At 42.9% G+C, this 14,629-nt stretch overlaps 1 protein-coding gene across 1 annotated transcript in view; it reads right to left on the minus strand.

Annotated features, from left to right (window-relative positions):
• The window catches only part of atp10a (ATPase phospholipid transporting 10A), a 35,693-nt gene extending 23,432 nt beyond the window's left edge, over positions 1-12,261 (minus strand). Inside the window, exons 1-9 of the mRNA XM_056378725.1 lie at positions 11,125-12,261; positions 7,193-7,397; positions 6,168-6,253; positions 3,637-3,743; positions 3,412-3,543; positions 3,125-3,255; positions 2,167-2,419; positions 1,741-1,958; positions 1,445-1,639 (exon numbers count right to left, since the gene is read on the minus strand). Of these exons, the coding sequence (XP_056234700.1) occupies positions 1,445-1,639; positions 1,741-1,958; positions 2,167-2,419; positions 3,125-3,255; positions 3,412-3,543; positions 3,637-3,743; positions 6,168-6,253; positions 7,193-7,397; positions 11,125-11,552 (1,755 nt within the window). The 5' untranslated portion in view covers positions 11,553-12,261. The remainder of the gene's footprint in view (positions 1-1,444; positions 1,640-1,740; positions 1,959-2,166; positions 2,420-3,124; positions 3,256-3,411; positions 3,544-3,636; positions 3,744-6,167; positions 6,254-7,192; positions 7,398-11,124) is intronic.
• Between the last annotated feature and the right edge of the window lie 2,368 nt (positions 12,262-14,629).

The raw sequence follows: 14,629 nt of genomic DNA on the forward strand, positions 1-14,629 counted from the left end.
GCAGCAGGACAGCGAAAAGCTACGTGCAACAGGACACTGAGTATTTTGGAAGGTTTTTGTGCTTTTGTTTTTGGAGTAAAAGTACAGCAAAATAACATGCAACCATTTGTCAAACGATGGAAGCTACTCCCATGCTGTTCAAAAAAAGAAAAACAAAAAATAATTAGACATTAGAGAGCCCCTCGTGTTCAGGCTTTGGAAGGATATCAGTAGAATTACTCCCTTCTGGAGCCGTTATTGATGCTCCTTTAAATACCCACAGCCTTCTAGATATTAATCTCGCTTACAGCTTCTCTCAGGAGCCGACCAGAAGACAGTGGCTCAAAGCGTCAGAAAATAAATAAAAATAGGGACCTGGAATGAGACAGTACTGTGGCTTTTTGGTGATGGTGCGATGAGACGATGCTTCTGCAGATTTCGTGGCAATCCATCTAAAGGTTTTTGAGGTAAGTCTGCTCCCGACAGCCAGAAGGTAAAACGGATGTTACAGGCAAGAAAAACTTCAAGCCCTTTGTAGATTAAAATGTGAGAGTTCAGACAATTCAGAGCTGAAGACTTGCAGATTCTCTGATATACAGTTTATTTTACAAATTATTGAAATCACAAAATGGAAGAGTTCAATATCCAAATTGCAGGAGCTGCGAGGTCAAATGTGTCAGAACAAACTATTAAATGAAGCACTGCGGTGCAGCAGGGATGACCCGGCCTATACATAATATAATATATATATATAAGGGAACATGCACAGACTCCCAGAACAAATCGCATCATTATCATTTTTATTTGTATTTTTTTCAGTGGAAATTAAATTTTAAAAATGTACCATTCCCATTAAAATCTAATATCTGTCAAAACAATTGCCATATGATTTTTTTTTTTTTTTCGTTCAGCCATAGTATTCAGCGCCACGTCACTCCCTAAATCTCCCATCACGTCCTGTCACATCGCTGCTGTCTGCTACCTGAATAAATTGCTCCAAAAATACTTCACAAAGACCGGGTGTATTTTCAGAGAGGACTGTCTGACACCCTTTCCAGGCGTCACATTCACAGGAGGACAGGATGAAGAGGAAGAAAACGGCTCCTACTAAATGAATTATCTTCCAGTAAAGCAAAGATGAGATTTTGCAGATTGTAACTTTCAGCGACCTGAATAAACTCGGACACGGACCGACGAGGAGAGCACGTCGGATTCTGTCGCACCCGATCATTCAAACGCTGTCGGCACCATATTACAAGTTCAGCTGCTTCACCCGCCCTCGAGACGAGATTATTATAGTAATAAAAGACGAGGTCTGCTTTACCTGCTGGTTAGACAGACAGACAGACACACACACACACACACACACACACACACACACAGCTCCAGATATAATAACTATCTGGCGGCCCATGTGACCGAATCAAAAGGTAATCCCTCGTTTGACAGGAGAGGTGAGTGTTACCTTCTGTCTGGGCTGGTTGGGGGAGGACACCACCACCGTGTTGCAGATGGTGAGAGCGATGAAGAAATCGATGATGTCGGAGAGGTCAGAGGGCAGCTGGGACATGGGCTGGCTGTGGAAGCGCATGAAGTCCATCTGACTGCTGCATTCATTGACCTTGTCCAGGAGCTGAGGGTCGGGGGTGATATCTTTCTCCTGCGGGACAGAGGTGGGGAGAGAGGGAGGGTGGGGGTGGTTATCAGTTGAGAGCAGGCGGCACAGGGGACGAGGACAGCGAGGCGGTGACGTGGACTGACCATGGGGCTGCTGAAGGCCGTGTGCTTGGACAGGATGCTGGCACGCTTGGCCTCCGCCCTGCTTCCCGTCCTGCGATGGGACTTGGTGCTCTGGGAGCGCAGCACCACCGGGGCGCTCTGGTGGCTGGACACGCTGTCCCGCCTGGGCAGGGTGCCACCGTGAGATGTACACTCCTCTTCCTCTGAATCCATCTCCTGGTACATAGCAAGTCTTCTAGCTGAATAACACACACACACACACACACACACAACACACACACACACACACACACACAAACACATCGTGGAGAACGACTGTAAGAGGCGACGACGACGACTGCTTCCTGTTTTTGTAATGGAGAGTGTGAGAGTGAGAGTGAGAGTGTGTGTGTGTGTGTGTGTGTGTGTGTGTGTGTTTGTGTGTGTGTGTTCGCTGGCTTGTGTCACCATTGGCATCGTGGGAGTACTCCACCCCTGCCACAGTGCAGCGGCGAAACACCATCTTGTTCTCCGTCAGCGTGCCCGTCTTGTCAGAGAAGATGTATTGCATCTGGCCGAGATCCTCAGTGATATTAAGAGCTCTGCACTGCAGGTGAGTGTCCGTCTCCTCGTCGTACAGATCCAGGTCCTGATGGATGAAATACACTTGGCAGATCTTGACAATCTCAATCGCCACAAAGAGGGAGATGGGTATCAGCACCTAGGAGAGGAGAGAGGCGGTCAGTGTTTCCCAGCAGATTTTACGACACATTACAGTAAATACATATATTTTATAGTGTTGTGTTCTTTCAGGTTGCTTTGATTGTTGGTGTGATCCCCAAGTGGGACATTTCCAGGCAGCACTTCTGGAGAGTGGTTCTGGAGAAATGAGTCATGGCTTTTGGGAGGGCGTCTCTGCCAGCGCCTGGACGCCAACACGAGTCATGTGTTTATTTAAGTGTATCACGCAGTGACACTGGTAGGTCTCCAACCTCAAACAGTTGGCGTTTGTACAGCGTAACCAAACTGCTATCTTCACTTGACCTCTCGCTTATTTGGAAACCTATCTGCAACATCCGACACGGGACAGCGTGACATTTTGAATGACATTTTTTTGCATGAAAGGAAAACAAACAAACAAACAAAAAAATCAATAACTGTCAGGTGGAACTTTTTTCCTATTTTGCTCCTGCATCACAAAGATTATTTGTCAGCGTGAAACATGTGCTTCCTCACTGCTTTTCCAGACTAAATGTGAAGACAAAGATCTAGAGGTCACGCACGTCTTAGGGCGCTGAAATAGCAAATGCCAATACTTTGATTTATAGCAATGCTTGTGTACAGAGGCTTTAAACATTTCAAACTTGGCTGATGTTGTACGTCTTGTTTATATCTTTATCTGTGCCTTTGTTTCTCTGTTTCCTACCTGAAACACGATGATCATGGTGAGGAAGAGATAAATGGCCGACATGATGGGGGATAAGTCCGTCCCCTCTGGACTGAGAACGTCAAACACAGGCCTCTTATCTCTGTACTGAAACATCCACAGCCCATGACCTGGAACAAGCAGCACTACAAGGTCAACTCATACAAACACTGGAATGAGAAGATATAAATAAAAGCACAGAAAACTTCATCCAAAACAAGATGTTCTGTAATTTAACATTTCTAAACAGCACCAGGTGTTAACAGAACTCTTAAACAGCTACACACCCACAGCAGCAAACAGGCACATGACCAGCAGGATGATGACACACCAGAACACGTCTACATTCATCTGTCTCTCCAGTTTACTGCGCTTGTAGCGCGGGCCGTTGTTGTTCAACATGGCTTTGGTCTCGTGACCTGCGGAGACACGCGGCGTGTTAGCAGCAGCCGGTCAGAGGTCAAATACGGAGCGTGACAGCTGACGGCATGTAATTATTTTTGGGGGCTAACCTGCGTAAATGACTATTCCCACAGCCTCCTCCGTGTTGCGGATGGTGCAGCCTCGCAGCAGCAGGTTCTCTTTGTAAAGTGCATCTCTTCTGCCGCTTCGATGGATTCTGTCAGGGCAGAGAAATAACTGTAAGTACTGGTCCAAAGTTGTATCAAACAAAAGGTTAAATGACCATGGTAATGTCTTTAAACACACGCGTGAAAAATACTGCTTAAGGAGAGATAGAGTATCTCTCTCTATGACAGAGCCCCGAAGACAACATCAGTTTATCCTGCTGAGCACCTCAATCGATCACGCTCCGAAGCATCATGGTCTTCCCTCAGCAAGAGCCCTTATCTCAGCACAAAATCCCTCTGATACAGAAGCACTGACCGTGCTGCCGCTCCACAGAAACCCCTCGGGCTTAGACTCAATCAGGCAATTCACTGCTTCATCGCTGACCCTCAGATCTCACTCCAGACTCTTTAGTTTAAAGCTCGTCAGGCTCGTCGAGAACCTCTGTGTCATACAAATACTGAATTCAGCTGTCAGCCGGCCCACCAAAGCAGTTCACACCCCTGTTAGAAGAAGCTTTTTAACTAAAAGTAAGATGTATGTTGAGCTGTATTAAACGAGGGGCAAATGTGCTTGTTGTAAGGGAGAGCAGAGCTTTTGTTGTCAGCCTTAATCCCATTACTAAATCAAGGATTACAACCGTCTTAGTTAAACAACCTTCTCGCTGGGAGCAGCGTTTAATCGTCTCTGTTCTAGCTTCTTTGAAAGTCACGCAACTGTCAGCATGTTTACTAACAGGAATGTTCATCCTTTGGCCTCTGACAGCGCGCCGCCTGACACGTCACCACCCTTATGGATTGATAGCAATGTCCCTGAGCTCCGATCACGCACACACACACACACACACACACACACACACACACACACACACACACACACACACACACATCCTAGTTCATAGCTCACACACTGTTTGAGAATTGATAACACTTTGAGACGCAGAGTGCTTTCTCTCCCAGAAAGGTAGTGAGATTAGACTCCGTGCCACTGGCCGTAATGTAATAAAACACTGCTGAGACAAGCCCCCCCCCCCCCCCCCCCGTGCTCCGCTGTAGCCTGGCAACTGAATACCTGCAGCATCTGGTCTCCTTCTGAGCAAAGCATACATGTCATAATCATGTGATCCCGCCGGTTTACTGTCAACCCGGAGGATGTTTCTCATCTTCTCTGCCTCCAACGCGTCTCAGGCTGGACACACAGCAAACAACACACACCGGTGTGTGTGTGTGTGTGTGTATGGACACACAGCAAACAACACACACCGGGCATGGATTCAGGTCCAGAAAAATAACACAAATAAAGCTCCATCTCGATGATAAACACGACTCTATGATTATCTTAAAAAGGAGTAGCTCAATAAGGTTAGGCTATCTTAGCGTAGAGACTGGTGGAGAGCAGCTCGTCTGGCTCCGTCCTGCACCTCTTCAGTTCACTGATTAAGACTTTATATCTTGTTTGTTTAGTCCGTACAGGAACCGAAGAGTAGAGAGGACACACTGGGGTTTTTATTGGGGGTTATATGCTCAACTTTCTTGCCTGGACCAAACCAACTTCCTGGAGTCTAATTGTGACAGCGAGGTTTCCAGGCAACCAGTGGAGACTTTGAATACTCAATATTAAATTATTATTTTTTTATGTAAAACAATAAACAGCGAAGTGAAAATGTGGAAAGTAACGAATGCACAAATTACATTAAATACCAACACACTGCACACATGAAAATCTATCTGCCATAGACGTGACAGTGCTGACTGATGACTTTTTTTTGTACTGATTGAGCTAAAAAGACCCTGGATACTGCATTTCCCATAATGCAACTTGATTATCTTTTATAATTATGATTGTCCCTCACTGCCCACAAAATGCCAATACTTCTCGAGCTCCATGTTTCATGCACTGATACCCAGATAACCTCGATGACATCATCGCTGTCTTCCTTTAAAACCTCCATCAGGCCTTTCAACAATCATGTACAAACATCCTAAACATCCTAAACATCTTGCAACTTTGAGCATTTTCTACTGCAAACACAGACAAAGGTGTAACACAGGAAACCGGCTGAGTGATAGGAATATTGTTGCAGCTACAGCTTTGGTCATCAGCCGATGGTTCACGGCTCTCTGGTTATAAAAGAAGCACATACATCTTCACAACGTGCGCGGTCAAATGGATAAAAACCCTGCGACCGCATCCCCAGAAGGCAAATTCTAATCTTGACTTGGAAAAACTGTTTAAGTCATAATTATAAGTGGGAAACTCCTGGCTTGTCAACAAAACCGCACTTTCGCATGATTTCCATTTCAAAGCTCAGCGTTACTCAGAATGACACTGCATTCATTTACAGTGAAATGAAAATGAAACACAAAATCAGAAAGCCGAGCATCTTTTGGTTGAGGTGACAGTTTACGGAGCTGCCGGGCCGCCATGTGGTGGGCGGCCCGGCAGCCACACACAGACCAAACAGGGACACACTCACATGTAGCCTCGGAATCTGTTCAGGTCGTTGTTGGGCTTTTCACATTCAATTACGCTGTTGTACTTCAAGGGGTCGAACTCACAATCCTGCAGACAGAAAACAAACAGCTGAATTCTCGTTTCTGAGTCAAGACGTGAATGAAAAACTAAAAAAACTGATGGTTCCCTGTTGAACATACAGAGGTGTTAGTCACATTTAATCACCTTATCAATAATACAGACGTACACACCTCTTATTAGCATTCTCAATAAAAACTGCAACTACAACTTTCATTAACACATGATTTATTGCAGCAGATAAACTAATGTGTGTGTGTGTGTGTTAGATGTCCTGAGGTGCTTGTTTTTCCCAGAGGCATCTTTAATAAAAGCTATTTAACATAGTTATTGAAATATTTTCCCTTAAATTTTTACCAAAAAACCTTTTGTGACTTCATGTTTTTCCCAGATGCAATTTTCGAATTCCTCGACCTTTCCAGGTTTTTCCATGACTGATCATCAAAACTGCGATGATTATTGTTCTGTTGGTCAACTTATTGATTAACCATCAACTTATTTCAATGCTCGCTCATAATGAATTACTGTAAGTGGAAAAACAAACAAAGAGCAACAACAGGTACCGACACAACTTCAAAATCTAAATTTCAAAATAAACGAATAAAACTCAAACTGATCTTTTAGCATCTTCCAGTGGATAAATTCTCGTTTCTGATTGGCTGAAGGCTGCGAGCTAAAACTACAAGCAGTTTGACTCATATCACAACTTTTTCTAAATTCATAACCTGCCCAGAAAAACTTTCCAACAAACCAAAATAAACCAACCAACAGCAAACACATGAAACCTTCAAAGTTTCAAGAGCAGTGAACCTTTGCTTCCAACAAGGCGTCTAACACAGACCCAGTGTGTGTGTGTTTGTGTGTGTGTGTGTGTGTGTGTGTGTGTGTGTGTGTGTGTGTGTGTGTGTGTATGTGTGACACACCGGGTACAACAACACGGAAACAAGAAGTGCTGAGCATCGGTCTCACCAGGTCAAAGAAGCTGCGGACGACCTGCCTCTGCTTGAGGTTGGTCTCTCCGTCCAGTGTGGCGGTCTCGATGTGGCACAGGCGGTCCGGGTCACTGGAGCTCAGCAGCAGGACGTCGGCGGGGAGAATCTCGTTGCATCGCAGCCTGATGAAGTCTCCCACTCGCACCTCCTTCCAGTACTTCTCCACATAGCGTCTCTCCGCTCTGCCCAGAACAATGAGAGGGCAAACGGTTGGATGAAATATGCGGAGCTATTGTTTCCTATAATTGCTGGTTCTATAAACAGAGACCTCAGCTCCACTTCCATAAATCTGAACGGGGGGGGGAAGCAAATATGTCGCACATGACAGAGGACAGCCTGCGTGTTGATGCTAAAGCTGTCGCCACCAGCTCCCAAATTCCTCTTAGCCTCTCAACCTCTTCCTCCGTATGTCCATCAAAACACACAAGATGTAGCTTAGCATGAACACAACGCTGCATCCTCAGAGGACTATGAACATTTAAACAAACGTGATTCCCCAACTGAAGAGGAAGCGTCCCGCCCTTACGACACAACATTGTCTTTCTCACAAGGAAAAAAACAACAAACAACAAACAAACTGAGTCTGATTTTTAGTCCGACTGATGCTTCTTACCACTAATGAGTTGTTGTTGTGTGAGTACGTTGTTATTGTGCATGATGTTTGCTGTGATGTGCAAAAACCCTCATGGATGGATAGTGACTCTCTGAAACTGTGCTAATGTTCAACCAGGGTTCACTTCTGACCATTGTGACATTCCTGGTAGCAAATATGCTAAATAATGCATAACTCCAAGCTATAAAGAACAGCACAGAAATGCAAGGAAAAACACTCACTTAATGACTCACATCCGAGTACATAAAAACACTGTGTTCCTTTCACTTGTCGCTGCAGCACACATGGTGGCAGCGTGAAAGTCTGACGTCTTACACGCACAAACAGAACAATGCAGAACAAATAGAGAACATTAGATATTAAAAACTGATTTACAGAACTGTTAGTAACACGTTCTACTTTTTCCCACTGCCTGAAAATAGATCAATAATCTGAGAGCAAATAATAGCTGGAGCACAGACGTGTTAAATAAGCAACGCAGGTTTGTAAATAAATTAATTCATGCTGGAACAAACTTATCTGGGATGTTGGTTTGCCAGCAGTGTAGAGTTACAAAGATTAATTTATCGGCTGAGAATATATCGGTAATTATCTTTATAAGTGATTAGTCGTTGAAGTTATTTAAAACACCAAACATTCTCCAGTTCCAGCTGCTCCAGTGTGATGATTTCTTGCTTTTCTTTGTCAAAATTGACAGGAAACTGAATGTCGATGATGAGTTTTGGACAAGTGGTCGAATAAATAACCTGTGGACCTGCGGCCGTGGACGACTGTTGCAGACATTTTCACTGTTTTATGACATTTCAAGTTTTTTTTAGACGAATCTTCAGGCAACTATTATGATAATCTTTAGATTTTTATGTTTCTAGCTTCTCGAATGTGAGGATTTGCTAATTTCTCTTGTCTAACTTTTTTGTGAACACTCTATTTACTTTTTTTTTTTTTTTACTATTTATTTACTTCTCTTACTTTTTCAGTTTTTAAATGTAGAACATAATCAGCAAATTGAAAATTAAAGGTCCCATATTTTACACTTTTCTGGTGTTTTATTTTGAAGTGTTGATCCATAAGAAGATATATTTGTGGTTTTAAGAACCAAAAACCATCTCAGTGTAGTTTTACATCTCCTCTCTCAGGCTTCTCTCTGCAGCTCTAGCAACAACAGGTCTGTGAGCCAATCAGAAGAGAGGAGGTTCTGAGCCTCTCTTCTGATTGGCTGACTGTTTTCTGAGTGATCCAATAAAAATACAGCAGATTTCAGGTAAAAACACTCAGAGAAACCAAATCCTGCAAGGTTTGGATGGTGGGTCCAGGTGGGCGGGGCTTGGTCACTGCTTTGTTGTGACATCACAAAGTTCCAGAAGTCCTGACGGCTGCTTTTAAGGCTCAGTTTCTGAATACAGGCTGTGTGCATTTCTCTGTGGACTGAGGCTTTGATACTTTCACAGTATTAATATAGAAGCTAGAGCTGATCTATAATCACACTACACATGGACACAGACCTTTACACTGGAGGAGCTTTAAGAGAAGAGAGAACATGTTTTATATAATAGAGACAAACCCCGAAAATTAAAACTGTTGAAGAAACATATTAACGTCAGCATGTTGACTCCCATACGGATAAACTCACTTTTTATATGCATGAATATAATGAGCACATGGTTTGTATTATATTTGACTTCACACCTTATTAAATGTACACAACCCACTGTAACTGTAACGCCAATAAAGTGGTGTTGATACCAAGAAAGGGTCTCTATGAATACTATGACTGTTGGAAATACCCCTGAGCCATCTTCTTACTGCTGATCTTTGTTTAAAAAGGTCACAGCTATTGCTCACACTTTACTGTTTAAGTCCTGAATGGAGGAAATTCACAGCTATCCTGTTGTTAATATATCTTCTTTATTCTGTATAGATTTATGTTATAAAAGCAACTTTGTGAATTATTCTCTACAACAAACAGAAAGAGTAAAACGAGGACAGTCAGCCTGGTGAAAATTCATTATTCCTGCAGTCTGGTGGCAGTCAAAGGTCTGTCCTTCAGTGTTGATTAAATGTGAAATTTATCTTTTACTCTTCGTGCACGACCACAGAAAAACTGGCCCCCACTCGTCACTAATTAATCTTCCAGCTATGAGAGAATATAGCAGCTCAGATAGGCAACAGCAAAACAAACTGCTGTGGTCAAACTGGGCGTTCAGCGACCTGGAGTCCAGACAGCTTCTGGACAGCATCAGCGGATGTTGTTACTCCTCTGTTAAAAAAAACAGATTAAGAGCAAACTATTTACATTCCAGGGAACTGCACTTATTAGTGTGTGGTTTCAGGGAGTATGTCTATGTCTTTGTAGTTACTCCAAGATGTACATTTTGGGAGGAAGCTCCCGCAGTAAACCATTCTTCAGACTGTAAATATTACCATTTTTGATAAAAGTGGAATTTCCTTCCTTATAAATAAAACACTGCCTCCGCTTTGCCACACACGAACAACGCCTGTGTGAAGATGAAACTTATCTAGGTGTGGGTTCGCCTGCAGCTACAGGTTCTTCAGCTTAAACACAGTGTGAGCGACTTTGACATGAGGCTGCCGTGAAGGTTTAGTCAAGTCAGTTGTTGTCAGGTTGAGAAGGGAGATGTTTTTGTTTGGGTTTTTTTTTTGCACAATATTGCCACAGCAGAAGAAAATTAAATTATGTCCAACCCTGATAGAACAACTCGGGTCAAGACTTAGCTAAAACTGTGGAGCTGCTAAACACTGAGTCTTTTGATTACCTTGAATTATGCTCTGTACATGGACGACAGTGCCGCTTTTCATTAGCAAAATACACTGCACACACGGACTCAGAGGGGGGACAGTAGTAGAGGAAGCTTAGGGGAGAAACAGGTTGTCAGGTTGCATGTTGACTCAACATCTGTATTATCAGAAAAACACTTTCTCTGACAGACTGGCGTGAAGGAAACTGGAGGTGTGTGTGTGTGTGTGTGTGTGTGTGTGTGTGTGTCTCTTGTGTTAGCCCGGTTTATCCCTGATGCCATCTGACTGACAGCTGGGTTCATGCATGAAGGCCAGTTTGCGGTCTGGACAGGGAAGTACAGAAAATGTGTTTTGTTTTGTTTTGTTTTTTTCCCTCCCCCAGTCAGGAACAATCTGCCTTTATTCGCTTAGACAGTTTGTACTGTGCTGCTGGAAAAGTGAAAACACACACACACACACAAGGTTAGAGCAACAGCTGGACACCGCTGGCTTTTTTTTTTTTTTTTTTTGGGGGGGGGGGCTTTTGAGGCCCAACTTACCTGCTGTAGACCAGACAGTCCATGTGATTGATTTCTTTATCCGACCTGTGCCTCCTGTAGTCCTCCCATAGGTCTTTGATGGCAGTGACAGACAGAATAAAAACTACAGGGGCCAGAGCCAGTTCCGGTTGAAAAGCGTTGACAACTGGGACAAAATTCAGCAAAGCGATGAAAACAAAGTAAACATTGGCAAATCTATGAAACTGCTCAAAAAGATTCTTTGGCAGGAAAGACAGCAGAGTGTACTTGGTCGTCTTAATCTTGTTGTTTGCATAGTGTCGGTTTGGGTTTTCCTCCCCTTTGGCGTAGTCATACAGTATGTTTGCGTGGACAATCCTGGTTTTGTTCTCCTTGGTTTTCTTCTTCTTTCTCTGCCTTTTGACTTTTGAAGCTTTGGCCATCCCGGCGTCTTCGCCCTCCCGCGCCATGGCCCGTCTCTCTCTCTCTCTCTCTCTCTCTCTCTTGCCTTAAAACTTCCCCACAGTTTGTTTTCGTGATTCTCTCATACAAAAAAAAAAAAAGGGGTTAAAAAAAAAAAAAAAAAAAAAAAAAAAGGAAGCGAACAAAGTGCTAGCTATGTTATCATTCTTTTTACCGTGTGGAGTTTGTTTTCGTCAGTCCTTTTTTTTACGTTCAGTCACACAAACTGCTCGTTTTCATCCATGTCGACTCCTCTTTTCCGCGAGTCGGAGGAAAAACTTTTGCTTGTTTGGCTTCTCCTTTTTTTTTTTTCCTTTTTTTTTTTTCCTACTGCTGCTGGGAAGGATGCTGAGATAGTAGCGAGGCATAACTCGGACTTCCCTCCCCCTTTAGCTCGGCGCCTGATTTCTACATCATGTGGATGGGCCACTGCCGGTGGTCGCGCGCTGCCCGTTGTGTTTGCGGAGCAGCGAACGCGCGCAGCCTGAGCGCGGAGAGGATGTTCGTCAGCGGGTCGGAGGTCTCACTCCTCTGGAAATCCGACCCACAGGCCCCTCCTCGATCCAACCTGGGGTTTTTTTTTTTTTTTTTTGTGTGTGTCTCCAAGTGCCACGCGGTATTATTGGAGTTTATGCTGGCCCACAGGAAGAAGCCAAATATCCAGTTTAAAGGCGGTAATCTATAATTCTACACATGTAAAACAAATTGGTGCAAATATAAGTTAAAAAGGGAAGTTACTTCTTTTTTTTTTTTTTTTGCACTGCCTGTCTGTGATGTTGAATCTAATGCAGACTACAAATAAATAAATACATAAATAATAGTTATAATAATTTTTATTATTATTATAAGTTCAGCAGCCAAATAAAACATTGCAATCATAAAACAAACAACACAATGAACCTCAAAGAGGCAGATAAGAAATAAATAATAAAAACATTACTGGAAAGTAAAAGCTAGGGCTATAAACTCTATAAAATATAAATCTACATGTATACAAAAAAGTCTAGGGTTATATTTTGAACATGGTTAGAATGTATATCTTTAAAACGTATTAGAATTGTACAGTTTTTATATTGAATTATATGAATTAATGTATTTATTTATTTTACCTTTGATGAATTTTATGTTGAGATAGGATATCAACTTAATTGTGTGCTATTCAAGCAGAAAACTAATTGGAGTTTACACGGTGGTAAAGTTTGCTTGTTTGAAGTTGTTATTTTGTTTGTTTAGTTTTTGTTGTTTTGTTTTACTGCAGTTTCTCCAGACCATGAAATCAATGACACCGCATACGTTTGCCATGATGTTTTAAAAGTATTTTCTATCACTATACTTAACATTTTATGGCAATGTTATGTCACTAAACTGACAAAGCATCAGCAGCTACAGACAGGTGACAAATTAAGGGGAAAACCAACATAAAGTGTCTTAGTAAGATGTCGGGCCGCCATGTGCTTCACTGCTTCTTGACTCTACAAGTCTCTGAACTCTGCTGGAGGATGAACACTATTCTTCCAGAAGTTATTCCCTCATTTGGTGTTTTGATGATTGTGGTAGAGAGCCAGGGCTGAAAAATGAAGCCGTAAAAGCTGCAGTTCCTCTAACGGCCACTAGAGTCTGGCTCCAAAAATGATTCAGGCCCCATAGACTCCCATGTTAAAATGTCCAACTTTATAGCAGAAATAAACATAATTACAGCCTGGTTTTGGTCTCTGGAGCTAATTTCCCCCTTCATGACACCTGTACAGGGGGTGAGATTTTATTCTTAAAGTTATGCGTAATGAGGGCGTGGTCTCTTTGACAGGCGGGTGCTGTCATTGTTAGCCGCTCTGTGTCCAGCCGCTACCTGTGTGCTCTGAATGTGACCTCTCGGCTGTGTTTGTGGTGTTGGTGTGTTTTTTTTAAGGTGATTGAAATTCCAGTGTTGTTTTATTTATAAATAAGCGCTAATCAACAGGTATCAGTTTCTGTATTAGACCTTAGCTGGCTTGTTAGCTTAGCTTATTAACTGGCTAATTATCCAGCAAATGAATTAGCCTTTGGTTAGCCTTCAAACAAGATGCTCAGATGCCCAGCTGTGCTAACGATGCTAACAGGAGCAGTTATTGTACCAACATGCACAGAAGCCTCTGCTGCACACACACCCCTCTGCTTTGCTGCATTTTTGGATTGGCTGGGAAGCAGGCGGAGTCAGGCACTGCCAAGATGGCGACAGTGGGGCAGCTCACTGCGAGCGCTCTTCAGAAACAAATTCGGTGACACACAGTCTATGTGGAGAGCGCAGTAAAACATGTTGGTCTGAAATCTCCCAAAAGTGTTTAAGAAATTAGACCTCTGTCATATAAGTTTACCCCCCAAGAAAGATTTTACTGTTACAAGTGTTTTAGAATATTAGTCTGACATTTTTCTAGGGATCATCAAGCAATGTAAATATTTTTGCATAAAAATTGACAGATATTATGTTGTGCCTTTTAAGATCATACCACCAGGAGTCAGAAAATCTCACATGTGGGACTTTAAAGTTTGTTTCAGGAACTTAAAAGGCAACAGCAAAACACGGTGTACGGTGCTATAATGTGGGAAGATATTCCTAAAGGAAATGCAGACTTGTAAGCCCTGTAATACACTGAACAAACATGAGACTGAAAGCTCTGAAATATTAGTACCTCCAGAGACTGGCTGTTCACTTGGCCAGCAGGTTTCCCACAGGAGATAAATCAAAGGCCTCTCTCAGGGCAGTCTGCAGCAATTTGCTATGGGAGCATCCAGCTGTTGGGCAAAAAAAAAAACTAATGGCTGATTCTACATTCTGGCATCTTGGCATGGAGAACAATTCAATTTCCAAATGATGAATGACCAGAGTGAGGTGGACCTGAGACAACAGGCCCACTCTGGCCTCAAAAAGTCAGATATTGCACTGAAGAAACAATTACAGCAAAACTAAATCAGGTTGTGCTGCTCAACTGAAAATAAAATCATCCCACGCTTCTGTTCCTTTTTGGAAAATAAGGTTTTAGTTTTTCAGAGGGTAAAACATGACAAAATCTCCACAACCTGCGAGCTGTCATTGGCTGGTGTTTGGAAA

The sequence above is a fragment of the Seriola aureovittata genome, chromosome 6, assembly GCF_021018895.1.
Source record: "Seriola aureovittata isolate HTS-2021-v1 ecotype China chromosome 6, ASM2101889v1, whole genome shotgun sequence".
Taxonomy (NCBI): Eukaryota; Metazoa; Chordata; class Actinopteri; order Carangiformes; family Carangidae; genus Seriola; species Seriola aureovittata.